Source organism: Giraffa tippelskirchi, chromosome 4 (genome assembly GCF_054371585.1).
Source record: "Giraffa tippelskirchi isolate mGirTip1 chromosome 4, T2T-mGirTip1v1.2.pri, whole genome shotgun sequence".
NCBI lineage: Eukaryota > Metazoa > Chordata > Mammalia > Artiodactyla > Giraffidae > Giraffa > Giraffa tippelskirchi.
This window is the reverse complement of record NC_137278.1, coordinates 171,624,304-171,651,357: the sequence shown is the minus strand read 5'-3', so window position 1 is coordinate 171,651,357 and position 27,054 is coordinate 171,624,304. Positions and strand designations below refer to the sequence as shown.

At 50.3% G+C, this 27,054-nt stretch overlaps 1 protein-coding gene and 1 long non-coding RNA gene across 8 annotated transcripts; one reads left to right on the top strand and one right to left on the bottom strand.

Moving 5' to 3' along the window:
• Positions 1-1,971: 1,971 nt before the first annotated feature.
• On the top strand, positions 1,972-21,482 carry FOXRED2 (FAD dependent oxidoreductase domain containing 2). 7 transcript variants are annotated; one of them, XM_081591426.1, is made up of 9 exons: positions 1,972-2,007; positions 2,639-3,187; positions 5,432-5,683; positions 5,831-6,094; positions 6,428-6,594; positions 9,880-10,045; positions 11,467-11,708; positions 12,856-13,026; positions 21,148-21,482. In XM_081591426.1, exons 2-9 carry the CDS (start codon positions 2,640-2,642, stop codon positions 21,183-21,185), a joined length of 1,848 nt encoding a protein of 615 aa, XP_081447552.1. In that variant the 5' UTR covers positions 1,972-2,007; position 2,639; the 3' UTR covers positions 21,186-21,482. The 7 variants fall into 7 exon arrangements, with proteins under 7 accessions (XP_081447552.1, XP_081447553.1, XP_081447550.1 ...); XM_081591427.1 differs by having other exon boundaries at positions 2,560-3,187; XM_081591424.1 differs by lacking the exon at positions 21,148-21,482 and adding an exon at positions 17,042-18,243.
• On the bottom strand, positions 20,470-24,271 carry LOC145545966 (uncharacterized). The gene is made up of 2 exons (XR_014082367.1): positions 24,169-24,271; positions 20,470-22,286 (listed from the first exon to the last, which is right to left on the bottom strand). It is a non-coding gene; the product is annotated as an uncharacterized LOC145545966 (long non-coding RNA).
• Positions 24,272-27,054: the final 2,783 nt, after the last annotated feature.

Below are 27,054 nucleotides of genomic sequence, written 5' to 3'. Positions count from 1 at the left end.
ACCTCTCAAACCTTGGTCAAAATTAAGACTGAAAGGGAAGGGACTGTGAAATAAGGAATATAGCCTCCCACCCAGTTCTACAAGAATCAAGTCATTAGCCACTTGATGACCTACATATACCACGAGAGGAATTCAGGATGAGAATTCGGACAAGGCACTTTTGTGCTCTAGGAAAACTGGTAGGACCGGCCTTCAGACAGATATTTTCAAGAGAAAAATTCCTGAACCCAGTTTCTTGCATCTTCCCATACTTAAGAGGAGAACTAAAACCATTAAGCTGTTAATTCCTCCGGAAGAGCAACAACCTTCTACGAAGCCGTGTGCTTGATTGCATATGTCCCTTCATCAGAATCACAGATAAACTGGCCTCCCTCCCCTACCCCTTCGTTACAGCCCTCAGAGCTTTCTGAAAGATTGTCTCCTGGGTTATAGTCCTTTGTTGTTGTTCAGTCACTCTGTCTCGTCCGACTCTCTGCAATCCCATGGAGTGCAGCACACCAGATTTCCCTGTCCTTCATGGTCTCCCTGAGTTTGCTCAAACTCGTGTCCATTGAGTCGATGAGGCGAGCTAAAAATCTGATCCTCTGTCTCTCCCTTCTCCTCCTGCCCTCAATCCTTCTCAGCACCAGGATCTTTTCCAGTGAATCAGCTCTTCCCATCAGGTGACCAAAGTAGTGTAGCTTCAGCTTCAGTCCTTGCAATGAGTATTCAGGGTTGATTTCCCTTAGGATAGACTGGTTTGATCTCCTTGCTGTCCAAGGGACTCTCAAGAGTCTTCTCCAGCACCACAGTTCAAAAGGCGCTCAGCCTTCTTTATGGTCTAACTCTCATCCATACATGAAAAACTATAGTTTTGACTGTATGGACCTTTGTCAGCAAAGTGATGTCTCTGTTTTTTAACATGCTGTCTACATTTGTCATAGCTTTTCTTCCAAGGAGCAAGCGTCTTTTCATTTCATGGCTGCAGTCACTGTCTGCAGTGACTTTGGAGCCCAAGAAAATAAAGTCTGTCACTGTTTCCATTGTTTCGCCATCTATTTACCATGAAGTTCCCTTTCATGCACTGGAGAAGGAAATGGCAACCCACTCCAGTATTCTTGCCTGGAGAATCCCAGGGACAGCGGAGCCTGGTGGGCTGCCATCTATGGGGTCGCACAGAGTCGGACACGACTGAGGCGACTTAGCAGCAGCAGCAGCAGATGGGACCGGATGCCATGATCTTAGTTTTTTGCACGTTGAGCTTTAAGCCAGCTTTAGGTTGGCTCAATTAAAATTCTCCATTTCTTCCTTAGATAGACAATTAATTGTTAATGGATGTCAAGCACATAAAACGGGCTTCATAAATTAATAAAAAGTTTGGAAAGAGCTCATGATTTGGAGTATAAATGGGGGGGGAGGGTTAATTCCACATCGCAGTTCTCAACTTTATGATCTTAATTAAGCAAACCCCTCTTGAGTTCCATTTGGCTAGTCAGCTACATTATATTGGACACAGCCCCTAGCCCTCCTCTTCTGATGGAAGATAAGTCAGTCCTGTTTGTTACTTAGTGAAGGATAGACTGAATCATTGTAGCGAAAACTCGTTAGTTGCTTTACTGGTCCTGGTTTCACCAACTTGGTTTCCAGTTTCAAAGTACTGGGTAGCAAGTACTCCTTGCCCACATTAATGAAGTGTCACGGGGGCTTATCTCCCAAAGTCATCTGCTCCCGTGCCTCCCTTACAAGGGGAAAGACACAGCTTTAAAGAGCTCCGCGCCCTTGCCAGATTCGATCTTCAGCCCCGTCACCACCCTCCCTGCGGGTGCGAGCCGGCGGCAGAGCACGTGCGCTTCGCTCGCGGGCATCCCGGCGCCCAGCCCCGGCCAGCCCCGCCCGGCGTGTCGCGCCCCGCCACGTGACCCTGCCCCCTGCCATTGGCCGGGCTGGAGGGGCGGGGCCGCCGCGGAGGCGCGGGCCGGCCGACTGCGGCCTGACTCGGCTGCGGGCTGTCTCCGGAGCTGCTGGGAGGTTCGACCTCTGTGCGCGCGGTGGGCCGGCGGGCGGGGAGGCGGGAGCTGCGGGCATGGGCACCGCGCACGCGTGGGGAACGGCTCCCGGATGCCGCGCGTCTGCAGGAGAGTGGCCTCGCGCGGCTCCGCGGCAGGTGTGCCGGGGCATCCCTGTCACGTGACCGAAGAGGCTGGGGCGCCGGGCGCGGGCGGGGGACAGGACCGTGCAGCCCAATCCTCCTCCAGGCTGGAGCCGGGAGCGCGGGGGCGAGGCCAAAAAGACGGGACTCTCAAGGGTTTGGCCTCGGGAGGCCCTAGGAGGGTGTTGGGCACCCCTGAAATTAGGGGAAATTGAGGAAGATACCCACCCTTTTATTACCATGGCAGTAAGGAGTCCGGCGCTCCTGGGAAGTAAGGTCCTGAGGAAGATGGAGAGGTTCGGGACTCCTAGAGAGAGCCCAGATCCGAGCTAGAAACGATGCAGTCGGGGCAGTTAAGGTCAGAGGTCTTTGGGTTCTGTCTGCGCCCTAAATCGCAGTGAGCGCTCAGGCAAGCCCTTGCCTCTCTCTAGGCCCCCAGTTCTGGCTCCCGTCCCCCAGCCTCGAGGGGCCTAGCGTGGTCCGAGGCCTCACCCCTCTGGTCTGCCGTAGGATGGGCCTCTCCGCCGCCGCCCCGCTGTGGGGCGCCCTGGGGCTGCTCCTGACCATCGCCCTGCACCTGGCTCTCTCCCTGCGCCCTGCCCAGGCTTGGGCGCCCGTGCATCGGGACTACTGCGTCCTGGGCGCCGGGCCCGCGGGCCTGCAGATGGCCTACTTCCTGCAAAGGGCAGGCAGGGACTACGTGGTGTTCGAACGCGCCCCGGGGCCGGGCAGCTTCTTCACGCGCTACCCACGGCACCGCAAGCTCATCAGCATCAACAAGCGGTACACCGGAAAGGCCAATGCCGAGTTCAACCTGCGCCACGACTGGAACTCTCTGCTCAGCCACGACCCCCGGCTGCTCTTCAGACACTACTCGGAGGCTTACTATCCCGACGCCAGCGACATGGTGCGCTACCTGAGCGACTTTGCAGAGCGGCTGGGTCTTCACGTGCTGTATAACACAACCATTGCCCACGTCACTCTGAACAAGGATCGCGTGGCCTGGAATGGCCATTACTTCATCCTGACCGACCACCGGGGCCAGGCATACCAGTGTAGGTAAGGAACCTGGCTGCAGAGCTTACCTGCTGAAGCTGGGGGCTTTCTGGGAGGAAGAAAACCCATTGGTTGGCCCATAGGCGTGGGAGAAATGGAGGAAAAGGGCATTTCAGCCCATCTTTGGTGGTGATTTAGTCACTAAGTCATGTCCGACTCTTGCTACCCCATGGACTGTAGCCCACCAGGCTCCTCTGTCCATGGGATTCTCCAGGCAAGAATATTGGAGTGGGTTGCCATTTCTTTCTCCAGGGGATCTTCCCAACCCAGGGATCAAACCTGGGTCTTCTGCATTGCACAGGCGCATTCTTTATGTACTGAGCCACCCGAGAAGCCCCCTCCCCATCTTTGCTCCCACTGAAATCCAGTGCACAGAGGTTCAGTTCATCCATCATTTCTCAGGTGTTTCCTAGAAATGTGTGTGCCCAAAGATAATTGAAAATTCTGACCATTTCTTTCCTCCAGGATTTTTCAGTCTTAAATCACATTCACTGAAGGGCTCCAACACTGGGTAGAGTATTCAGCATTATCTGAGCTTATGCACCTACAAAACCCTTTTTGTAGCGCATCTCCTAGAACTTGTGTTCCCCAAAATTCATTCTGAGAAATGCTGGCAAGTGTCCAGTAAGTGTTAGCCAGGCTCGGTAGGATTTCAGAACTGAATGAGAGCCAGGCACAACAGGCAGTGCTGCCAGCATTCAGCTTTAGCTTGCTTTGGCTTGGGAGAAAGCTTAATATTGTGTAGACAACCCCAACTCAGAGTTACACATTTTACCGTGCTTGTTTAATCCTCACAAGGACCCTGTGAAGGACGTTCACTGATCCCCATTTTGAGTGACAGAGGCTCAGAGAAATTAAGTAACTAGTGTTCTGTCACACAGCTAATAAGTAGCAGCTGCCATTTGACTGCCAGAGAAGGCGATGGCACCCCACTCCAGTCCTCTTGCCTGGAAAATCCCATGGACAGAGGAGCCTGGTAGGCTGCCGTCCATGGGGTCATAAAGAGTCGGACACGACTGAGCAACTTCACTTTCACTTTTCACTTGCATGCATTGGAGAAGGAAATAGCAACCCACTCCACTGTTCTTGCCTGAAGAATCCCAGGGACGAGGGAGCCTGATGGGCTGCCATCTATGGGGTCGCACAGAGTCGGACACAACTGAAGTGACTTAGCAGCAGCAGCAGCAGCAGCAGCAGCAGCAGCAGCCACTTGACTGCACTTGTCTTTCCGACTCTGAAACCTGTGTTCTTAACGCCCCACCAGACTGACTCTCCCTTCCTGTTTGTCAGCCTAGCACCTGGCCCCAGGCAGGTGCTCCATCACAATTCATCTTCTCAAGCCATTTGCCCGAGGCCCAGCCTTATTCCTTGCTTGTTACAGCCTAGGGAGCGGGGTCAGTTTGGACCCTCGAATCTTAGGACTTAGAAGTGCTACAGTATAGGGGAGTCAGATATGAGCCAGTGGACAGCTCAGAAAACAAGGGGGGATGGGGGCTGCCCAGGCCCTTTCTCCAGACCACCTGTTCCTGTTTTTGAAACTATCTTGTTATCCACTCTTTCCTCTGCAGGCCGGCAGGGTCCAGCTCCTGGCTTGCCCACCACAAGATTGTAATCCCCATCAGCAGAAAGAGCCGAACTGTGAAATTAGGCTGGGCTGTGGTCAGAGTCTAGCTCTGCTATCTGAGGAGCTATGGAGGCCTTGGGCCCACTTGGAGCCGGCATCTCCTCACCTGTAACACAGGCCAAATAACAGTGACGCAGACCTGCTCTGAGCAGTGAGATGAGTCAGAAAGTACTTAGTACAAGGACTCGTACAGAATCACCACTCAGCAGATTCTGCATCTGCCAGGGAAATAAGAAAGGGGAAAGGAGAGTGTCTAGTTTCATTTTCATGATGAAGGTGGTACTTGGCATGGCTGCTGTGTTCAAAGTTAAGTGAATTATTTAGTTTCTCATGGTGTCACCCTCTCTAGAGTCAGAAAGTAAAACTGATTCTCACGTTTGGTATAATCCCAGAAAGGTTAAAAGCAAACTATACCCAGTGGATCATTCAGTGAGGGGCTGAGGTAAAGTGTCAGATATGCTAGGACAGGTCAGGAAGTAGGTAATGAATGACCTGCTTTCCTTTAGGAGCTAGCAGTCTGGGTGGGGCTGGTGAGCCAGGCAGCAGGTCCAAAGAGGGATTTTTTACTTAGTGGTCTCATAGCTGAGAGGCTAAGCCATCTTCCTTCTGTCCCCCACCTGCAGCGTCCTTCTTGTGGCCACCGGCTTGTCGGTCCCCAACCAGGTGGACTTCCCTGGCTCCGAATATGTGGATGGTTATGAGTCCGTGTCCGTGGATCCCAAGGACTTCGTGGGTCAGAATGTGCTGATCCTGGGCCGGGGGAACTCGGCCTTTGAGACAGCAGAGAACATCTTCAGTGTCACCAACTTTATCCATATGCTGAGCCGCTCCCGGGTCCGGCTCTCCTGGGCCACCCACTACGTCGGAGACCTCAGGTATGCTGGAAGGTGTTGTGTGTGCTGTGCTGCCAGCCCCTCTAGAGCCGCCCTGCCCCCCGCCTGACCAAGCACCCCTGCCTCTGAGTCTCCCTCACCCAGCACAGACCCTTCTCTCTCTCTCCTGACATTCCCTTGGGGCCCCAGGGCCATCAACAATGGCCTGCTGGACACCTACCAGCTGAAGTCCCTGGACGGGTTGCTCGAGTCCGACCTGACAGACTTGGCCATAGTGAAAGACCACAAGGGCAAGTTCCACATCACTCTGAAGTTCTTCGTGGAGGCAGGCAACCAGAGTTCCGACGCCATCCCCCTCCCCCAGGACGACAATGACAACTTTGCCATGCGCGTGGCCTACGACCGTGTCATCCGCTGCCTGGGCTGGAAGTTTGACTTCTCCATTTTCAGCAAGTGAGTCCAAATGGAGGGGAGGAACTAGATCTCTCAGCAAAGCCCGCTGGTCCAGGCCCCGGGTGGACAAGGAGACACCAGAGGGCCTAAACTGATCTTCCTGTCAGGTCACACAGGGACCCAGAGCCCAGACTCCAGTCAGGCTAGAGTCCTGGTTGTGTCTCTGCCCCACCACATCTTTACCCTGAAGGTCAGTTATTCTGTCTGTTCAATGGACATGATCATACTTGCCTTCTAGGGTTGGGGTGTGGTTTAAATTAGCTCAGTGCCAGGCCTGTAAAAAGTGTTTCATACACAGCAGTGATTTTAATTCACAGCCCTCTCCACTCACAGGTCACTCCGACTCTCTTCAGGGAGTGAACTCAGCAAGAAGTACCCCCTGGTCAGAGCCAGCTATGAATCCAAAGGGAGCCGGGGCCTCTTCATCCTGGGGACTGCCAGTCACTCAGTGGATTACCGGAAATCTGCTGGGGGTTTCATCCATGGATTCCGATACACAGGTGAGCCCGGCAGAGAGGGCCGCTGTCCCCAGACAGAACCATCCCTAGAGTTTGCAAACACATGCCTTATTCCCTTAGAGCAGTCTTAAAGGGATTGCTTATCAGCAGTTGATTGTCATAAATTCCCATCTAGGGCAGACAGCAGGGGATTTTCATGGTCTGAGGATATGTCTAGAGCAGGGGTTCTCAACCCCTGGGCTATGGACCAGTACCAGTCTGTGGCCTGTTAGGAACCAGGCTGCACAGCAGGAGGTGAGCGGCTGGTGAGCGAGCAAAGCTTCATGTATATTTATAGGACCTCTCCATCGCTCACAGTGCTGCCTGAGCTCTGCCTTCTGTCGGATCAGTGGCGGCATTAGATTCTCATAGGAGTGCAAACCCTACTGTGAACTATGTGTGCGAGGGATCTAGGTTGTGTGCTCCTTATAAGAATCATCCCAAAACCACCCCCACCCCCCCAGTCTGTAGAAAAGTTGTCTTCCACGAAACCAGTCCCTGGTGCAAAAAGGTTAGGGACCGCTGGTCTAAAGAAGTCCCAGATAAGGTGTAACCTGGGGGTGCATGCTCCATGCGTCAGCCCTGTGTGGGTGAAGTACCTACACTGGCAGTAATGCTGAGCTTGGGGACAGCTCACCTGCAGGAATAGATGGGTGGTCTCAGGCTGTGAGGCTCCATAAGCTCCCTAAGCCTCTGTGGGCCCTCCCCTGACATCAGAGAGGTAAATGAGGTGAACTTTCTTCCCCGTGGGGCCATGGTAAGGACTAAATAAGGTAATTCCTGGAGGCAGTGCACCTGGGAAGCGTTATGTACACATAAACTCTTTGGGTACCAACAAATTTCATTAAAAATGGCACCTAGATTATATAAGCTCTTTTTTCAAAACTCTTGGTACTAATGGTGCCATTTGTCTGCGCTCTGGGTAGCCCATTTGATGGGTGCTTTATTGCATGACGAGTGTTATATGGGCCAGTTAATTTGACCATAAAAACACCATAAGGGTCCTTCTTCCTGATGTTTCTGCATCTAATTTGATGCCTCACTTGCCTTGATGCTAGTTTCTGCATTTCATTCTACTTCCAGTTTGGCATGGGAAGAATCATGTTTTGCTGTTGATTTCTAGATGATATATTTTATACCCCATGCGTGCTGTCGGGGAAGAAAACCAAGGAGAGAGTGTTCACTGTCTGTTTACCAAAATATTTGCAGATTTCACACACACACACAGAGACACACACATGGAATAGGAAGAGTCTCTCTCTCCAGCTGTGTCCCCAGCAGGAAACCCTCCTCACACTCCTGTGCACGTCACCCTCCCTGTACCCACTGTCCTGGCAGGTCCTTCCCCTTCTCTCTTGCCTCCCCCATCCCCTGATCTTTCTCCTGATCACTTTCCTTTTTTTTTTTTTTGACTGTGCTGGATCTTCATTGCTGCCTGGGCATTTCTCTAGTTGCAGCAAGCAGGGGCTACTCCTCTAGTTGCTGTGTGTGTCTTCTCATTGTGGTGGCTTCTCTTGTTGCAGAGCACGGACTCTAGGGTCCCTAGCCTTCAGTAGTTGTGGCTCCTAGGCGCCAGAGCACAGGCTCAATAGTTACAGCACACATGATTAGTTGTTGCGAGGCATGTGGGATCTTCCCAGACCAGGGATTGAACCCGTGCCTCCTGCATTGGCACGTGGATTCTTTACCACTGACCCACCTGGGAAGCCCCACCTATCTCACATTCTTAATCCTCCAAACAGCCCCATAAGACAGATCTTGTTATTTCAGTTTCCTTTTTCATAGAAGGAAATGGGGGCACAGAGAACTTAAGTCACTTACCTGAAGTCACCCAGCCAATGGAAAGCAGAGGTGGCATTTGAATCCACACCTGTCTGACTCAAAGGCTCCCAGCTAACCATTGAGTTTCAGGCAAATGGGAAACAGTTCTGGGTGGACAGGCCACTGAGACCTGTGGTCACTATTCCTGGCTGAGGACCCACCTAGGGGGAGGGGCAGTGCAGCTGTACACAGTACATCCTGTCCAACCTTGCTCATCATTCAGCTGAGAAACAGATTCCCAGCGAGACAAGCAGAAAACAGCAAGGCAGAGGAAAGCCACAGAAGACGAGAGATGGTAGCTGCAGAAGGTAGGGCCTGCTGGGAGCCCTGCCCGTCCCTTCCCCTGTCACTCCATCCCAGCCTCACTTGCCTGACTCAAGGCCTCTTTGTCTCTCCTGACCGGTCTTCCTGCCACTGGTCTCTCTGGCTTCCCATCCAGTCACTCTGATATCCACCAAAACACTGTTATTTGAACAAAAAACCTTCCAGGGGCTCCCCAGCCAGGTCCTCGGTATGGTGTCCAGAGCTTCATACAGGCCAGCACCAGCTCAGCTGCCCAGCCTGGCCCTCACCTCCTTTTCAGAATGCGCCCATTTCTTTCAAGGTTTTATGTCTTTGCACCTGTGCTCCTTTTGTCAGGCCTCCTACCCCACTCCCCTAGCCGTGTAATTCCTCAGCCTTTCACAAAATTCAGCCTAACCTTGTTTCCTCCAGAGAACCAGGTTTCTGTCTGTCTCACGAGGCTGAACATCCTTTCCTGTGACCGTTGGCGGACTGAGTCTCTTGTCACATGAATTGTCTGTGTCTTTGCCATCATTGGATTTGGGTGTTGTGTTGATTCATTTCAAGGAGGCAGGCAGCTATGTGGGGTGCCCCAGTGTCACAGCTGTTAAGGGCAGCCCCAGGTCCACAGAAAATGTTCCCTGTTGTTGGAGATAACTGTTTCTTCTCTATCCTTCCAGAAATATACCAAGTATCTCAAAGTAGAACTGAGATTGGATTTTGGCTGTGAAGAAGAGGGAGCCATCAGAGGTCCTCCATCAGGGAGTCTCTGACAGATATGGGGGCTATGGGGAGAGGAGAGGTTGCAGAGAAAGGCTCTGGGTCTGGTGTGGACATGTCACATGTGAGGTGACAGTGGCAGGACTTTTACATGCAGGTGGCCTAAAGCAGAAAGTCTCAGGCCTGGGGACCAAATCTAGCCACGCCCATTCATTTTGCAGTCCTCTATGGCTGCTGTCCCACCAGAGCATAAATTGAGTCACCTGACAGACACCACTAAAGCCAGAAACACTTCCCCTCCAGCTCTTCTCAAAAAACCTGTACGACCCTGCTCTAAAGGCATCTTCTCGGAGCCGTGCACACGAGTGTGTCTTGAGTGCAGAGCTGATGGGGACCCTGCGTCTTCCCAGAGGTGAAAGGTAACATCTTAAGGGCAGCTTGCCATTCTCCTTCTGGCCGTTTCAGTGCGTGCCATCCACCGGCTGCTGGAGCAGCGCCACCACGGCGTGGCCTGGCCCTCCACCGAGCACCCCATCACACAGCTGGCCAGTGCCATCATCCGGCGCATCAACGAGGCCTCTGGGCTCTACCAGATGTTCAGTGTGCTGGCCGACGTGGTCCTGCTGAAGGAGTGAGTCGTCCTCCCCGTCTCTTGCCCCCATCCCTGCTTGCCTGCCCCCCTACCCTGTCTTGCTCTTCTTTTCCTGTTGCATGTGTGGAACAGCCCAGCGGTTCCTTCCTAAGATGGAGAAGGCTGGGGGCCAGGGTGGCAGAGAGGGAGGGGACTGGGCTATTCTGGGGAAAATCAACACCACAAGCTCTACTGACAGACAGATTGACAGACGTGGGTGTGACAGCAGCTTTGCCACTTTCCACCAGTGTGATCTGGGGCAAGTTAGTTAGCCTCTCTGAGCCTTTCTCTCATCTGCAAAATGGAGCTAATAACATCAACCTTGCAGGGCTGTAGAAGGAGTAAAGGTAACTGGTGGAAAGCATCTGACACTAAACACATAAGCAGTGACCTGCAGTGATGACAGATGACCCAGCACCTGTGGGGTTTTAAGAGCTCCCTGGGCCAGCCGGCTCCTTATCAATGAAGTGATAAGCAGAAGATCACAGAGGACACTCCCTTAGAAGGAGACCATGGGAGAAGGGAAGGGAGTAGAGCTGGGGGCGGGGGCGGGGAGGTGGTCTGAAAGGACAGGTGGCAGGTGAGAAGCCACAGAAGGAACAGCCTGGTCCAAAGCCACTGAGTGCAGCAGCACATCAGGTTGAGGGACATGCAGCAAACTCCGAGGTACTTGGAGCAGAAGCTCCCTCATCACCCTTGACTCCTGTTTCTCTCACACCCATTCACCACACTCACACCATCTGTAGATCCTGTCCACTCTACCTTCAAGCTGTGTTTAGAACCTGCCTGCCTCTCAGTAGCCCCACCACTGCCACCTTGGTCTGGACCCCGAGAGCATCCCCCTCCTGCACTGATACAGCAGCCCCTTGCCTTGGCCCCCGTGGCCTGCTCTCAACACGGTGGCCTGCTCTCAACATGGTGGCCGGAATAATTCTTTTAAAACTTGAGTCACTTGGAATTCACCCTTTTCAATATCCTCTGAGGGCCCTCAACCCCTCTTCCTGGGCCAGGAGACTTTCCCATCGTGGCACACATGGCCCTCCTAGACCTGCCCCTGCGGACCTCCCCAGTTCCCTCTCCTGCACCTCGCCGTCAGCTCCACTGGGGCCCCACTGGCGCCCCACTGGCCTCCTTCCTGTCTCTGGAACACACCGAGGCCTTCACTCTCTCGTAGGGCTTCTCTGTCACAGGTCTCAGCCTGGCTCACCCTTTCCCCAGACACCCATTCAGGTTCCTCCAGGCTTTCTGACACCTGTAAGTCTAGGCTCTAGTATTATTCAGGTGAGATGCTCGGATCTGATCAGAGTCTGTATACTGTTTGATGGCCGCTTCTAGGAAGGAGAGGTGGCATGTGCACACACGCTCCTGTCACCTCTGCCGAAGCACCCAGGGTCTCACCCCCGTCGTGTGCCCGTCCCCAGGAACGCCACCACCTTTGAGTATCTGGAGGAGTTCCCCATGCAGATGCTGGCGCAGCTGGAGACGATCACGGGAAGGAGGGCGAGGCACGGGCTCTTTGTCATCAACATGGAGTACGGCCAGAACTACTCTGGGCCTGACAAGGACGTCTTCTTTTCTGACCGCTCTGTGGGGCACATGGAAGACGCCTGGCTATCCAACTTCCTCCATCCTGTCATCTACTACTACAGGCACCTCCCCACCGGTGAGCTGGGGCCCTCCTCAGACCCCAGCACCATTGGGCCTTCATGCAGTACCCTCAGCTGACAAAAGGGGGAACACCAGGGGCCCTGCCCAGAGCCTCCGTACAGCAAGTGGTCTATGAATGATAAATGCTGTTCCCAGATTCTGACCCACAGCAGGCCACACGTGGAGTGTCACGATCACCTCCAGTAGTAAGACGGACAGTCGTCGCTGTGTCCAGAGAAGGCTGACCTTGGAGTGAGGTGGGGGACGGAAGGTGGTCTGGAGACTGACTCTAGGAGGAACAGCAAAGGGACGGGAGTGGGTTAGCACAGGAAGGCAGCAGGAGAGCTGGGCGGTGTTCCCAGGGTCGTCCTTCCCTCGCTGTGTGACCTTGCACCATTACTTAACCCTTCTGAGCCTCAGCTTGCTCGTGTGTGAAATGGGGTGGCAGTGGTACCCTCCATGTAAGAGGAGGATGGATGAGATAACACAGAATGCCAGCATGGTGCCCTGTACAGGGTAGTCACTGACAGGGCACCTACTTGGTGCCCTGGGGACCTACCTGGGGAACACGACTCCTGCCTCTGAACTTGATATCACTTGGAAGAAGATGATCTGAAATTAGGGGTCATTCCAGAGGGCAGAGGTAGGGTCAGCGGGTAGAAGTGACAGGAATCCAGGTTCACACTCATAAGCAGCAGCTCATCCTGAAAGCTGCCAGGGCTGGGACAGGCCCCCTCACAGTTTCCTGGTACAAGAATGGTCATGGCTTGGTGCCCTGTGATGGGGATACACAGAAGGGCACCCCACCAGATAGGAAACTGGACTAGAGAGGCCCTAAGACCTCTTGGAGGCAGGACCCAGAGTCTACTCACAGAAAGACCAGTTTCAAAGCAGCCACAACAGACCTCAGTCCATGGAAGTCTTAGAAGCAAACCAAGTTCAAGTGACTGGTCTTAGTTCCTCCCCCTGACAGCACAGGAATGAGCCTGGCCTAGTCCCTCTCCTTCACATCAGCCTTTCAGACATTTGGAAGGACAGCTGAACCGGCTGACCAGAGGCATGTCAGGAAGTTGAGGAGAGGATGAGGGGGCGGCACCTGGGCTGCAGCTCTGGGAAGGAAGCCGTGCACCTGGCTCTGAAGTGGTGCCCTCTCCTCCCCACAGAGCAGGAGGTGAGGTTCCGCCCGGCAGGCTGGCCGCTGCCGCGGCCATCGGCCCTCCACCACGTTGTGGAAGATTTCCTGACGGACTGGACGGCCCCGGTGGGGCACATCCTGCCCCTGAGGCGCTTCCTGGAGAACTGTTTGGATACCGATCTGCGAAGCTTCTATGCAGGTAAGTTAGGTTCCCAGGAGGACAGAGGGGCTGAGCTGGAGTGTGAAAAAGACCAGGTAGATCGGTGCCCTGTGGAACTTTAGGATGCACATCTGGAAACCCACACCCGAGACGTCTGTCTCCTACGACAGGAGGCCTCGATGTTGACAGAAACCCCTCCCAGTATAGCACACCTGCAGACACTAGTGCTTCCCAGGTAGCACTAGTGGTAAAGAGCCCACCTGCCTACGCAGGAGACATAAGAGACGTGGGTTCGATCCCTGGGTCTGGAAGATCTCCTGGAGGAGGAAATGGCAACCCACTCCCATATCCTTGCCTGGAAAATTCCACGGACAGAGGAGCCTGGCGGGCTGCAGTCCATGGGGTCACAAAGAGTTGGACACAGTTGGAGCAACTTAGCATGCATGCATGCATGCAGACACTGAGTAAAATGTCTTCTTTAAAGAACTTACAGGAAAATACGGGAAACCCCCCCACCACCAGAAGCCAGACACTAAGAAAAGCACAAAACACACACCGGAGAAGGTGATATCTGCTGGTCATCAGGGGTCTAGAGCCTGCATAACGGACCAGCACTTGGGGATGGAAAGGTGAGGCTGGAGCAGGGTAGGAGGTCTGTAGTTGCTCACTCGTGTCTGACTCTTCTACAACCCATGGACTATAGCCCGCCAGGCTCCTCTATCCATGGGATTTTCCAGGCAGGAATACTGGAGTGAGCTGCCATTTCCTTCTCCAGGGGATCTTCCCAACCCAGGTATCAAACCTGCATCTCCTGTGTCTCCTGCATTGGCAGGCGGGTTCTTTACCACTAGCACCACCTGGAAAGCCCTAAGAGGTCTGTACAGAAAACCTCAAATAAAGCCAGGGTCTCAGTGGGTAAGCTAGGAGCCAGAAAGCACTCACAGGAGAGACAGAGGAGATGCAGGATTTGGGGCTCTGTGTAGAGTGCGAGGGTGGAAAAACCTCCCTTGAGAATTTCCATCCACTAGGCCTCATTCATTTGAGTTTGGGGCCAAAGTTCACACTGTCATCTTGGTGCAGAAATCACAGGTATCAGTGTGAGTCTTCTGTGAGGAAATAGACTTTAAAGCCAGACCTCGAAGAATTCCCACAGATAAAGTTCTCTGGAATATGAACTCCCAAGCAGAAATCATTAACACATAAGAACTCAAATGACCATGCGAGAGTGTCAACGGAAACAACACTGTTGGATCAAACCTACAGGGACTGTATGAATTGGAGTGGTCGGAGAGACGTAAAGTATGTATAGATTCTGTGAATAAATAAAAAAGGGGTTACTAAAAATAGAATGAAAGGATATTGAATGGGCGATTTTGAGAAAGGTCCAAGTAGAACTTCTGGAAATTATCAATTTGTAATTAGAAACTCAGTGTCAAGGTTAGTAGCACATTAGACACAGATGAAGGGAAAACTGGTGAATTGGAAGACAGCTCAGTTATGCTTCTGAATCATGAGACTTCTCTTCCCAAGTTGGGAAAAGAAGTCTCATGATTCAGAGGCAAAACTGACCGAAACAAGCCAGAATTTTGTCTTTTTTTATTTTTAACTCTCCGAATTACTAGGATAGCCACTTCTTTTTTCTGTTCAGCAAATATCTGTTGAACAGTGGTTGCATATCAGACCAGGTTAGATGGTCAGTCCTTGACCTACAGGTCAGAGAGCAAGAGTCCTTCAGCTCACCTTGAAATAAAAAATGTATGTACCAAGGGAGATGGCTTAAAACAGTACTTGAAGTTAACAGTCTAAATGTATGTAGACTCTCCAGCAGGGATAATTCAGAGAGCAGAGCTAAAGCAGCTTTGAAGTACTAGCATCCTGCAGACATCAGCTCTGACAGTATGCTTCTGTAGGAAATCGTGCATTGAAGGTCTAGAGACCTCGGCTGCAAAATGCCTGCCTATTTCTTGAGGTTTTAGGAGTACAGAGATGCTGGTACCTTTTAGGAGGTGTATTCCGGCCCTGAGGTGCCGGAGTCCCGCTCCAGCTGGTCCAGGGGTCCCAAGGGATGAACGGCGTCGGCGAAAGGAAAAGAGACAGAGAGTTTTTCTTGATGGCCCAAAGACCACACACTTTATTGCTTTAGTTTCTATTTATATAGCATATGATCTTCTACATAATGATTCTTACAATATTTTTCCATTTAGATCAACATCCCCTGATTCTAAGATGTGTTAAAAGTTTTTTCTTAGTCTATTGTCACATTTTGGTTACATGTTTACCCCGAAACCTATTTTTATTTTACTGAAACATAATCTATAAATCATATTATTCCATCTGCTTATTTTGTACAGCCTGCTACTACAGTGAGTACAGCGTCTTGCTTCAGTGACTAAAAACTATAGCGGTGGCTAAGGGCAAAGTTTTTCATAGTACAGCCATTGTCAGTGGTGGCTTGTTTACCATCTACCCACATAATACAAGACTATTTCTGGCAGGGGAAGTCTTTTGCAGTTTACCTAGAAACTATTTACAATACAATTTATATATATCTTTTCCATTTGTGCTTAGATTTTGAGGGGAAAAGGCAATTGGCTTAGTTTCTGTAACTTTCCCTGATACATGACCCAAGTTTTCCAGTCATCAATAACAATTTCCTCATGAGGCCAGGTCACAATAGGCTTAGGGCTTGTTTTCCAAATGATCATGGCCTTATTCCCTGGCTGAATGTTAGGGACCCACCAGTCAGGGGCCTCAGTAGGTTTAATCATTTTTGGAATGTTTCTCTGGGGCAAGGGATCATTTTTCTTTTTATTGAACTCTCATGATCTCATCATGGAAGCCGCTACAACTCCAGCCATCAAAGAATGAAACAGAGTTAGCCACAACAAAAGCATAGAAACAGGAAGGAGGGAAGGTTCCGATCCTGGAGAGAAACCGCTTTGCAGTTTCTTCTTGAGTGGTGCCGTGACTTTGTCACCCGGCAGTAGTTCCAGAATGGCTCCCAACACTGAGGCTTGGCTCCCACAAGTCCATCACCACAGGCCCTTTGAGCCTCCTGGCTCCTACCTCCTAGATATACTCAATAGTACAAGTCACCAAGTATCACTGCCTTGAACTTGCAACATTCCTCCCCCAAAGGGCTAGATGGCAGAGGTGGGCTTCCCCTCCATCCCTTTAGCAGATGTGCAGCTGCTAGTTCTGGCCCCAGATCTGCTGGGCTTCTCTGCCCCCTCGCCCTGCAGAAGGGGTGACATATGTCATTGGAGAGGGTGCTTGCCAAAAGGCTGCCTCACTTCCCCTCCTCCATCCTCTCCCACATCTGCTGTCTTCCCTGCTCAGGGTGGTTGTGGCCCATTCTGCCAAGGGCCTTCTGTACTGGAAGTTAGAAAGAAGGTGGGAAATACTGTTCCTGTAGCACTCCCAGCATGATCATGTGAGCCTTATAGCACCCTTTATAATGTGCCTGTTTACTGAGACAGGAGGTCAGGATGGTTCTGATACGCCATCTTCCCATCCTGTCTCTAAAGCCCTCAGAAGCCTGAGCCCACATCTGTTTAATCCTTTGCTTTTTTTAAAAAAATTTTTATTTATTTTTGGCTGCACTGGGTCTTCTTTGCTGTGTGTGGGCTTCTCATTGCGGGAGCTTTGCTTGTCACGGAGCACAGGCTTTAGGCGCCCGGGTTTCAGTAGATCCCGGCCCCCCCAGGGTGGCTCCTGGAAGAGAAGGCCAAGGGGCTGCTCCTGAATGGGTGAGCTCCCCCTGCCCCCGCCAGTGGCGCCACACACAGCAGCATGCAGGCCCCCATCTCTGGGAGCTGGGCCATCTCTTTCCTTTGGAGCTTTTTTCCCCCATAATGTCAAGGCGGCTCCTAGTCTTAGAACTTCAGGGAGGGATGGGGTCCATGGCTACCCAGGTCAGACATGAGATACCCAGAACAGTCAGCCCCCAGCTCAGGGGCTGGAGAGAAGCAGTGAGGCCACTGGGGCATCAGAAGCCCCTCCCCTTGCGCCTGTCCCCACAGCTCTCAGCCTATCTCCTTTTACTTTTGTGCAGAGTCCTGTTTCCTGTTCGCCCTAACACACCAGAAGCTCCCGCCCTTTTGCCAGCAGGGCTACCTGAGAATGCAGGGGCTTGTGGGAACTGAGAGCCTCCGTCAGCACGGCGTGGAGAGCGGGCTCCTGTGGGACTCTGCCACCATGGGCCAGCACCAGGGGGCCAGCGACCAGCAGCCTGGCAACCACGGGCCAGGAGGGCACCCTCTGGCTCCAGGGCCTCCGGTCTCGCCTTTCAACAGCAACAAGGAGGAGCTCTGATGGGCAGCTGCTCCCACTAGGGTCACAGTCAGCCTTCCTCTTCCCCGCAGTTTCATGCTCCCACGTGATTGCCAAAGACCCCCTCTCAGATCATCGCGGTGACCGCACCAAAGCCACACGGAGGACACAGACGGGCTAAAGGGCGGCCATGCAGTGGTCTCCCCTCCTGTTTGGTTCAGGGATTTCTGGGAAGAGGGGTCCAGGGACAGCATCTTCTGCCAGATGGAAGGGAGCCGCTTTCCACGCCAGACTTGTCTGCAAGCCAGCCATCCCAAGCACCAGGCTGGCCTCAGCTCCGTCCCTATCAAGTGCCCAGTGTTCCTCTTCCGGGGGCCCTGGATTCCGCCCACCCGTGGAGCGTTTCACAAGTGCAATCCACCCTCATCTTCATATGGGTTGTAGCAGGCACTTTAAGACAAAGTCTCTAAGGTCCTCCACCAAGTAGGGCAGGTGGGGCCGTTAGCCCCTGATGAAACACCAGCTGAGAAAGGGCAGGTGATCCCCGGGGTCCCAGCCAGGAGTCTGGGAAGCCCTAAGGCTGGCCCTGCTTCACCACACTGCCTCTCCCCCGCCCCATCTCTGCTTTCAGAATCCCAGTGGGGGCAGAGAGAGGACAGCTCCCTGCAGGCCATCTTATCTAAGCGGGTCTCTGCCAAGCTGCTCTCTCCCCAGGACTGCCCTCCCTGACTTGCCTTCCCCCTCTGTGTTCTCCTCTCTCTCATCCTACTCCCCTGCCCTCTGGCATTCCAAACAGCACCTCCTCGCCTCTGCCCTGCCAGATCAGGTTTTGTGAAATGGTCGCCATGCTGGCTATCAGTGGGGATTCTCTCGGAGGTGATTCACCCCACTGTTCCGTACAGAGCCCAGCTCAGCGTGGGCAAGAAATCATTTATAAATGAGCTTGTAAGATAATGATGATGAATGTAGTTTCTGGTTCCCTGAGCTGTTCTGGCTTTTTTATTGTCCTTCCTCACCAGGAATCTGTCCCTTCTTACTCTCTCATCAGGCATTTGAGTTCCACTGATGAGTAAGCCATGGGAAAGCATTTGTACAGAAAATAATCATGGTGGTTTCCTCAAAAGCCCGGGATCACAGGTGATAGTTTTCTCACTGGTTCTTACCAGTAAGTCCCTCATGTGTCCACTCAGAATGGTAGGGACACAAGCTTTCCGGATCCACTGCCCTTTTCTTGGAACAGCTTCTTCATGATGGCCAGGTCCAAAATCACTTACCCCCAGCACCACTGTCTGTGCTCCAGGTATTGCAGTCACAACAGTGAGACTCCAAAAGCCTGAGCCTATCAGGGAGGAGGTGTTTACCCCCTGGCAAGACTTGGCATAGTTTGCAAAGAGCTGAAACTTCTCAGTGAAGGGTCTCTCCCTAATCCCAGGCTGTTGAATTTGCTGTATTTCATACTGTTTACAGGTAAACCAAAATCAGGTCCCATTAGTCCACTCTTCCTTTTCCTAAACTTTTTTTTAAAAATAAATCTTGGGATTTCCCTAGTGGTCCAGTGGTTAAGGCTTCACACTTCCAATGCAGGAGGTGAGGGTTCAATCCCTGGTTGGGGAACTAAGATCCCACATGCCTCTTGGCATGGCCAAAAAAGAAAATTAAAAAAAAAAAAGTATGAAAATAAATTATTTAATTAGGACTGTACCCATAATATCAAATCCTGTTACATACATCTCGCCTACCCAGTTACTAAAGGCTGGCTGAGCCCCTGGCTCAAGATGCTGTAACGAATAGTTGACTGACGCCTAAGTACGTGACATCTGCTGCTCTTCCCGTCATGTGCCAAGTTCTTAATTCCATCAAAATATCACCAGCCTTATTTGTGTTTGGTAAGACATGGTTCGGCTCTTACTCAGCCAATGAGACACACATTTCCTGGTATTTTTCCTGTAAATTAACAGTTGGCTTCAGAGAACTCCTTTTTCCTGTGAAGATGTTGCTGCATTGGCTGGAATCCTGTCTACATCTTGCTTTCTTCTAGCAACCCACCCTCCCCGGCCCCCAGGGCCTTTTTTGTAAATCCTGGCCCCTGAGTGCCCGTTGCCTTAGGCATGGCCTCTTTGGTGTCTGCTATTTCCTATTGTGTTGTATGGTGTCCTACTTCATTGCCTCAGTTTCTTTCCTTGTAAAGTTTAGATAGCCCTCTAGCAGATCTTCTTGTTTCCAGCCAGATCAAGTCCCTCTCCTAGCTAAGGCCTGACTTCATCCATTCATTCTTTTTGAAAATATTATAAAGTTACACATGCAAAATAGACAAATCAATGAAACAATAGGCCAGAAGTAGAGCCTGTTCTAAGATGGAGGTGTTTTTTAAAGGGAATTACAAACCAGTGGAAAAGATTGTACAGGACTGTGCAATAAATGATGTTGGACTGGAACTTTCCTGGTGGTCCAGTGGTTAAGACTGAGTTCCCAATGCAGGGGGTACAGGTTCAACCCCTGCTCAGGGAACTAAGATCTCACATGCCCTGGGCATGGCCAAAATTAAATAAGTAAATAAAAGTGATGTTGGACCAACTTGGGAAAGAAAATCAATCTCATTTAGACCCCTATTTCATATTATATTTCAACATTAATTTCAGAGTAATTTTTCAAAGCCATATAGAAACTAGAGATGAAGAGGAGGTACTATAATAAAAGAAAGGACTTTGCAAGTTTAGAAGCAACAGAGTAATTCCCCAGGGGGAAAAGTTTAACATTTCTAGGTACAACCATCCTGCCTAACTAATATGCCTATTTTAAAGAAAATGATAAATATTAAAGGGCAAAAAGCATGGGCAAAAATAATTATGGCAGAAAACATACATAAAAATAAATAATAAGCAAGTTTTATATTAAGAACAGAATGAAATGAGAAAAATGGAGAATAGTTACGTAAACTATGGCACATTCAGCCCATGAATATTAAACAGCCCTCAAAAACTCTAAAAAGTGGTAAAAGACTACATAATATTGATACAAGTACATGTGTGACACAGTTAAGTGACAAGAATCAGGATATGAAAGTGTAGTTCCAACTGCTTGTAACTATTTAAAAATAGAAAATCATATACAAAGGAAACTGTGGTGGTATTAGGTTTGCAGAGATTTTTTTTTTTTCTTTTTCCTCTTTTGCCCAAATTTGGGTTTATACTTCATAGTGAAATAAATTCATTTATTTTTAAAAATTATCTCTGTTTTTGGACTGTGAAGTTGCTGGGAGCAGGAGGGGCTGGGAGCCCTTGGCAGGGCGTGTGCTCTGCCCCCTGGTCCAGGTGGTGCCAGCAGTATCATCCGTTGGCCCCAGCTGAGAAGACGCTGCATCGGGTGTCGGAGGAGAAAATGTGCTCAGTCTAGAGAAGGGAACTTTAAGTGGTGTGTGCTCCTCTCCTAGACTCTAGACCGATAGACCCAGCTGGACAACACCAGTCTCTGGAAGAATCTTCCCTCCCAAGTGACAAGAAAATGAATGTAATCTCAGGGTTAATATGAGCCCCAAATTCCTTTTGCATGATAAAAGTGGGGTGTCCCTAAAGCCTTCCTGGAAATCAACTCACCAAGAAATGACTTTGTCTGCTAAGCCCATCATAACACCTAATCATTCATTGAGTATTTACTATATGCCCAGAACTGGTGTGGTGATTTTAAAGGTATGTCCACAAATTCTCGGATACTTCTCCCCCAAAGAGGTGGAGCTTAACCCCCTCCTGTTGGGTGTGGGTTGGACTTAGTGATTCATTTCTAGCAAATAAAATACAGCAAAAGTGAAAAGATGTCATTTTCAAGATTAGGGTATAAAAAAAGACTGTGGCATTCATCTACCAAGAAACTGTGCTTTCTGTCTCTCTCTAGGAGTCCCCCACTCTGGGAGAGGCCACCTGTCATGTTGAATTTGAAAGGACATCCAGTGTGGACAGGCCCATGTGGCAAGGAACCGAGCTCTTCCCACAGTCATATGAGTGAGCCTGGAAGCACATTGTATCCCAGGCCTACCTTTGGATGACTGCAGCTCTGGCCAGCAACTCGCACACAGCCTCACGAGAGACCCTGAGCCAGAACCACCCAGCCAGAATCAGGAAGCGGCTTCCTGATTCCTGACCACTTCAAGATAATGTTTGTTGTTTTGAGATGCTGAATTTGGGGGGTTATTTGTTACACAGCAATAGATAAGTAACACATGCATGAAATAGCTTGCTATATTAATTATCACCACAACTCTAAGAGGTACTAGATATCACTCTTCCTATTTTACAGATGAGGAACCTGAGGCCAAAAACTATTGCACAGCAAGTCAGTGATGCGGTGTTTCAAAAATCCACCTCCAAATGGCAACTCACTCCAGTAATCTTGCCTAGAGAATCCTGTGGACGGAGGAGCCTGGTGGGCTGCTGTTCGTAGGGTCGCGCAGAGTCGGACACGACTGAAGTGACTTAGCATGCATGCATGCATGCATTGGAGAAGGAAATGGCAACCCACTCCAGTATTCTTGCCTGGAGAATCCCAGGGACAGAGGAGCCTAGTGGGCTGCCGTCTATGGGGTCGCACAGAGTCGGACACGACTGAAGTGACTTAGCAGCAGCAGCAGCAAGCATCCTCTAAGTATTAAAGGATCTCTAAATATTAAATCTTCTAAATATTAAATCACCATTAAAGAAACCATCTCCTTATCACTGTCCCTATGAGATTCCTTCATGTGGACACTGGGTTATAAGAAGTCAAGAGACCAAACAATTACCAAACCTAGGAAAGTGAGCCCGCAGGAAGGAAGAGAAGTGTTGAAATGCTGATTCTACAAAAGTATCCACAAGAAGAGTATGAATCCACTCCACCAAACCAGACATCTTGTGATGCAGGTGGGATGGGATGACTCAAGAGGAAAGGAGGACAGCTCTGGAGTCTGGAGTATCAGCCCTGATGAGGCTTCAGCCTCAGGATCCTCAGTTCTCTGATCAGTTACAACATCAGCTCCAAAAGCCACGTTGGATTCTTCCCTAGAAAAGCAACCAGAGCCTGCATCATTTCCCTGCAGATGCTTATATTTTTTAAATATGGTAAAAATTCTGACTGGGGGAAAGGTTTTTGTCAGGCTGTGGGCTTTAAAAAAAGCATTGACTTCAATCTGGCTTCCCAGACGGAACATAAATCTGCTACAAAGTAAGTCGATGGGCAGATATATGAGATGCTTTAGCCCAAGTATTTAATCCAAGTACATCACACGACCAATCCATCAACCCCAAAATAAAAAACGGCATGCAACAGATGTATTTAAGCAGGGAAGAAAGGACCAACAGACTGTCCCACTCCTCCCTCAAGTCTACATGAATAAGACTGATTTGCCTGCTCTTCTGGAGAAAGCCCCAAGCTTAGTGCCAATTGCAAAATCCTTCAAAAGTCTGTCACCTGTTTTTTCAATCTCTTTGAGATATTCCATCTCAGACCAGTTCTCAAATCATTCCAAATCATATAAATTAATTAGATGCAGAAGAGTGCCACCAACAGAAAAAAAAAAATGGCAATGTAGTATCAAAATGTTCACAGTGTTATAATCCATCATTGTAGGTTAGAAATAGAGCAACTACAAAAATGTATGAGATGAGCCCCTTAACCCTAGCCATGCTTAAGTTTAAAATAGGTCAGTCTACCAGGAGAAGAGGCACCCTGAAACCTCTGCTGTGAGACGCTGTGGTAGAATAAAGATGGCCAAAAATTCTACAACAGGACTTCCCTAGCAGTCCAGTGGTTAAGGCTCCGAGTTTCCCCTGCAGAGGGTGGGGGTTCAATTCCTGGTTGGGAACTAAGTTCCCACATGCCATGTGGTACAGCAAAAAATAAAATTAACAATAATAATAAAAATTATAAAACTCCTATCAAGATGTGAGGTCTGGGGGTCTTCCCTGGCAATCCAGTGGTTAGGACTCAGTGCTTTTATTGCCAGGGGCCTGGGTTTGATCCCTGGTGGGGGAAATAATTTCCTACAAGCTACACAGTGTACCAAAAAAAAAAAAGACTATTTACAATAACGGCTACCTCTTCAAAGATTATTTACACACTACGTTTTATTTAAAGATAACAAGAAAGACATAGTAGAGCTAAGGCGCTAAGCATACACCTCCTGTGGCCAGTCTGCCTGGGTGAGTCCCAGCCCTACCATTTGCTTGATTCATGATCTAGGGTAAGTTATTTATCCTTTCAGGACCTCAGTTTCTCTCCTATAAAATGTAAAATGCAACTGTAACAGTATTTTGCTGTAAAAGGCGACTAGTAACAGTATTCTGCTTACTGTGAGGATAAAATGAGTTGAAATATGAAAGGTGCTAGAACATTTGGAAGTCATGTGTTAAGGACCACAGATGTGCTGGCCATTATTTCATTATTATGAAAGTTCTTAACCTTTCTGTGGAGCAAGCATTGTTAGAACCTCATACAGATGAGGAACGATGCCAGAAGGGTTGACTGAAGTGCTCGAGGTCAGGCAGTGGGTAATGGGCAGAGCTGGTGAAGAAGGCTGTGGTTCAAATTGGGGCCTAGGGCTTATTTTTCTACCCTATGGCTGCTCCTGTTTGAAGACTGGGAAGAGGAATGTGCCACAGGGTGAAGGAGGCAAAGCATTTGGCCAAGAAGAAAGGTCCTTGTCTGTGACCCTTCCACAGCACCTCATAGCTGCAGGTTTTGCCCTGCCAGACAGAATCTAAGCCACCAGGCCTGACCAGACAGGATCATGTGAAGAGCCTCATCCCAACAGCGAGTGGAATCTAGAATGAGCCCTGGTGCCCAGCCTGTATGTGTCTCCTGAGGGCACAGCGGTGGGCAAGGGAGGTAATAACATATACCACCCCCCACCACCACATCACAGCCATGACACTGCAGACCTACCGTCCCAGGAGGGCACTTCTGCCAGTCTAGGAGTTAAGGGTTCTGTCACTGTTCCAGGATCATCTTCATATTCAGAAAGGGGTGAGGGGACATTGTGTAATTGCTGGAAACGTGACAGAACATGAATCACATGAAACCAGCTTCTCGAATTGCAAAACATAAGTCACAATTCTAATTGTTCTGCAACAGCGCTTTAAAAAATACACAAAAGGCAAAAAACAAAGATACTCCAGGAGCAACACCTCCTGAAGAGAAACTCAATATCAGCTTAGACTGTGACCCACCATCTCTGTCTCTATGTTTTATTTTAAGGTGCCTCCCTTCAGCCATGACATCCCCAAACACGTGGTCACTGAGAGGCACCTGTACCACAGCCTTGTCCCCTGAAGACTTAAGGTAATTGTGATCCTGTGGCCAGCCCTGGGGGAGGCTGTGAGACCATACTGCCACCGTGTGGGCGCCTCTCCTTAGAGCCACAGCTGAAAACTGCTGCTGCCCACCTGCCTCACCACCAGCTGCAAGGGTTTGAGCCTGACACTGCCCTCTGGTGCCCGAGATTGGCCGGCTGGTCCTAGGGGTGGGTGGGAAAGAGGCAGCTGTCTCAGGTTAAATCAAATCCTTGCCAGGAGAAGTACATCACCTTTAAGCTTCCACCTCCTACTATATGGATGACTCTGGACGAGATACCTAACCTCTTTGTGACTTATTTTCTCTATCTGTAAGACGGGGGCTGTAACAGTAACAACCTCACAAGGTTGTAGGGTAAATGAATTAATACATGAAGGGTGTTCAGAACAGTATCAGGTGTTTGGTAACTCTTCAATAGGTGGGTAGCTTTCCAACCCTTTGACCATGATCCACAGTAAGAAATACATTCTTTATCACAACCTAGGACACACAGACGGAGAAAGCAATGGCACCCCACTCCAGTACTCTTGCCTGGAAAATCCCATGGAGGGATGAGCCTGGTAGGCTACAGTCCATGGGGTCGCTAAGAGTCGGACACAACTGAGCGACTTCACTTTCACTTTTCCCTTTCATGCACCGGAGAAGGAAATGGCAACCCACTCCAGTATTCTTGCCTGGAGAATCCCAGGGACAGCGGAGCCTGGTGGGCTGCCGTCTAAGGGGTCGCACAGGGTCTGACATGACTGAAGTGACTTAGCAGCAGCAGTAGCAGCAGCAGCAGCAGGACACACAGATATGTCAACATAATACCAAGAAATATTTCACAAAATAATACTGAAAATACGCAATGTACTCTGAAAAAGTCTGATTTTCTTTTATTATTTTTTGGCTGTGCCACACAGCATATGAGATCTTAGTTCCAAGGCCAGGGGCTGAGCCTGCACCCCCTGCAGTGGAAGTGAGGAGTCTTAACCACCAGACCTCCAGGGAAGTCCCACGGTTGTTTTTTAAAAGCTGATCACAACCCACTTCCTTGGTGGCTCAGACAGTAAAGAATCCACCTGCAATGTGGGAGACCTGGGTTCGATCCTTGAGTTGGGAAGATCCCCTGGAGAAGGGAACAGCTACCCACTCCAGTATTCTGGCCTGGAGACTTCAGTGGACTGTATAGTCCATGGGGTCACAAAGAGTCGGACACAACTGAGCAACTTTCACTTTCACAACCCACTAAATTGAATTCTCAAACCCACGGGTGGCTCACATACCACAGGTTGAAAAACAGTGCAATACATAAGTAAGAGGGCAGAAGCTTTACTCTAGCTCAGACTGCCAGTCCTAGCTTCCTTCTCTTCCCCTCACATCTGAGCCCTGAGCCTGCCTCGTGACTGAGGCAGAGCTGGGCCAGGTCAGCTCTGGCTGAGCAGGTGAACCACCACAGGGCCGAGAAACCCCTCTGTAGCCCACTGTGAGTGCAGCTCTCTCCCAGGTTCTCACCCTGCAGGTGGAAGAAGACACCTTCACTCATCAGGCACTAACAACGTGCCAGGCCCTGTGCTCCATCTTTCTTGCAACCTCACAGCCCTCTATGAGGAAGGCATCATTCTTCCCATTTCTCAGCGGAGAAGCCTGAGGTCAACGGAGGGGCAGTGACTATGGAGTGAGGATAAACAGGACTGGTCCTCCTTTGGAATTCAGGATGTAAATTAATCAGGGAAATTGGCCTTCTAGAAAATGCTGTGGAAATGCTAAACAGGGTTAATTAGAAGGACAGGGAAGCCTGGTGAGCTGCAGTCCACGGCGTTGCAAAGAGTCGGACTTAGCGACTAAACAAAGAGGCCCTGGAAGATAAAGCACTGGAGATTCAGAAAAACAGAAATGAAAACAGTCAGGATGGGAGCGCCCATGCCAGATGGCATCTGGCATTAACAGCAACAGCTGCACCAACGGATGCTGATCTCAGGAGAGGCAGGGGGCCTGGGCTCCTGCTACAGATCACTATTGTTGGCTCCAGTCCTAGGTGGAGGCAGAGGCAAAAACAAGAGGTCAGACAAGGTGGAAGAGACCACGCCTGCCCATGCCCTCCCCTGGTATCCTGCCCACAACAGACAAGAGACTCTATTTAGTGGAAGGCTGACCAGGGAATGTGGACCTATTCCAAGGAGGTCATCACCCCATCCCAGAGGAAGATCGCTGCACAGCTGTAGTTGTGGCCCTGCCTGCCTGGGGAGTGAGCCAGTGAACCTGCCAGTTGGACAGAGAACAAATAACAGCATGATGTGGCCAAGATGAGCTGGAGGAAAACATGGCAATGACTTCGGAAGGGCACAACTAGCCCATGTAATGTGGTAGGGAAAATAGGATCTGGAGTCAAAGGTATGATTTGGGTCCCTGCTCTTTGTTCATGAAACACATATTCACCGAGCACCTACTATGATGAGACAAGCCCCAAAGTCAGCAATGGCATGTTGGTGGTATAGT

Excerpts from the sequence above, each read along its gene's own strand:
- FOXRED2 (XM_081591422.1), top strand. The coding sequence starts at position 2,098 with ATGCCGCGCGTCTGCAGGAGAGTGGCCTCGCGCGGCTCCGCGGCAG. Across the intron at positions 6,095-6,427 it reads GACTTCTCCATTTTCAGCAA|GTCACTCCGACTCTCTTCAG; the intron begins GTGAGTCCAAAT and ends CTCCACTCACAG. Across the intron at positions 10,046-11,466 it reads GACGTGGTCCTGCTGAAGGA|GAACGCCACCACCTTTGAGT; the intron begins GTGAGTCGTCCT and ends GCCCGTCCCCAG.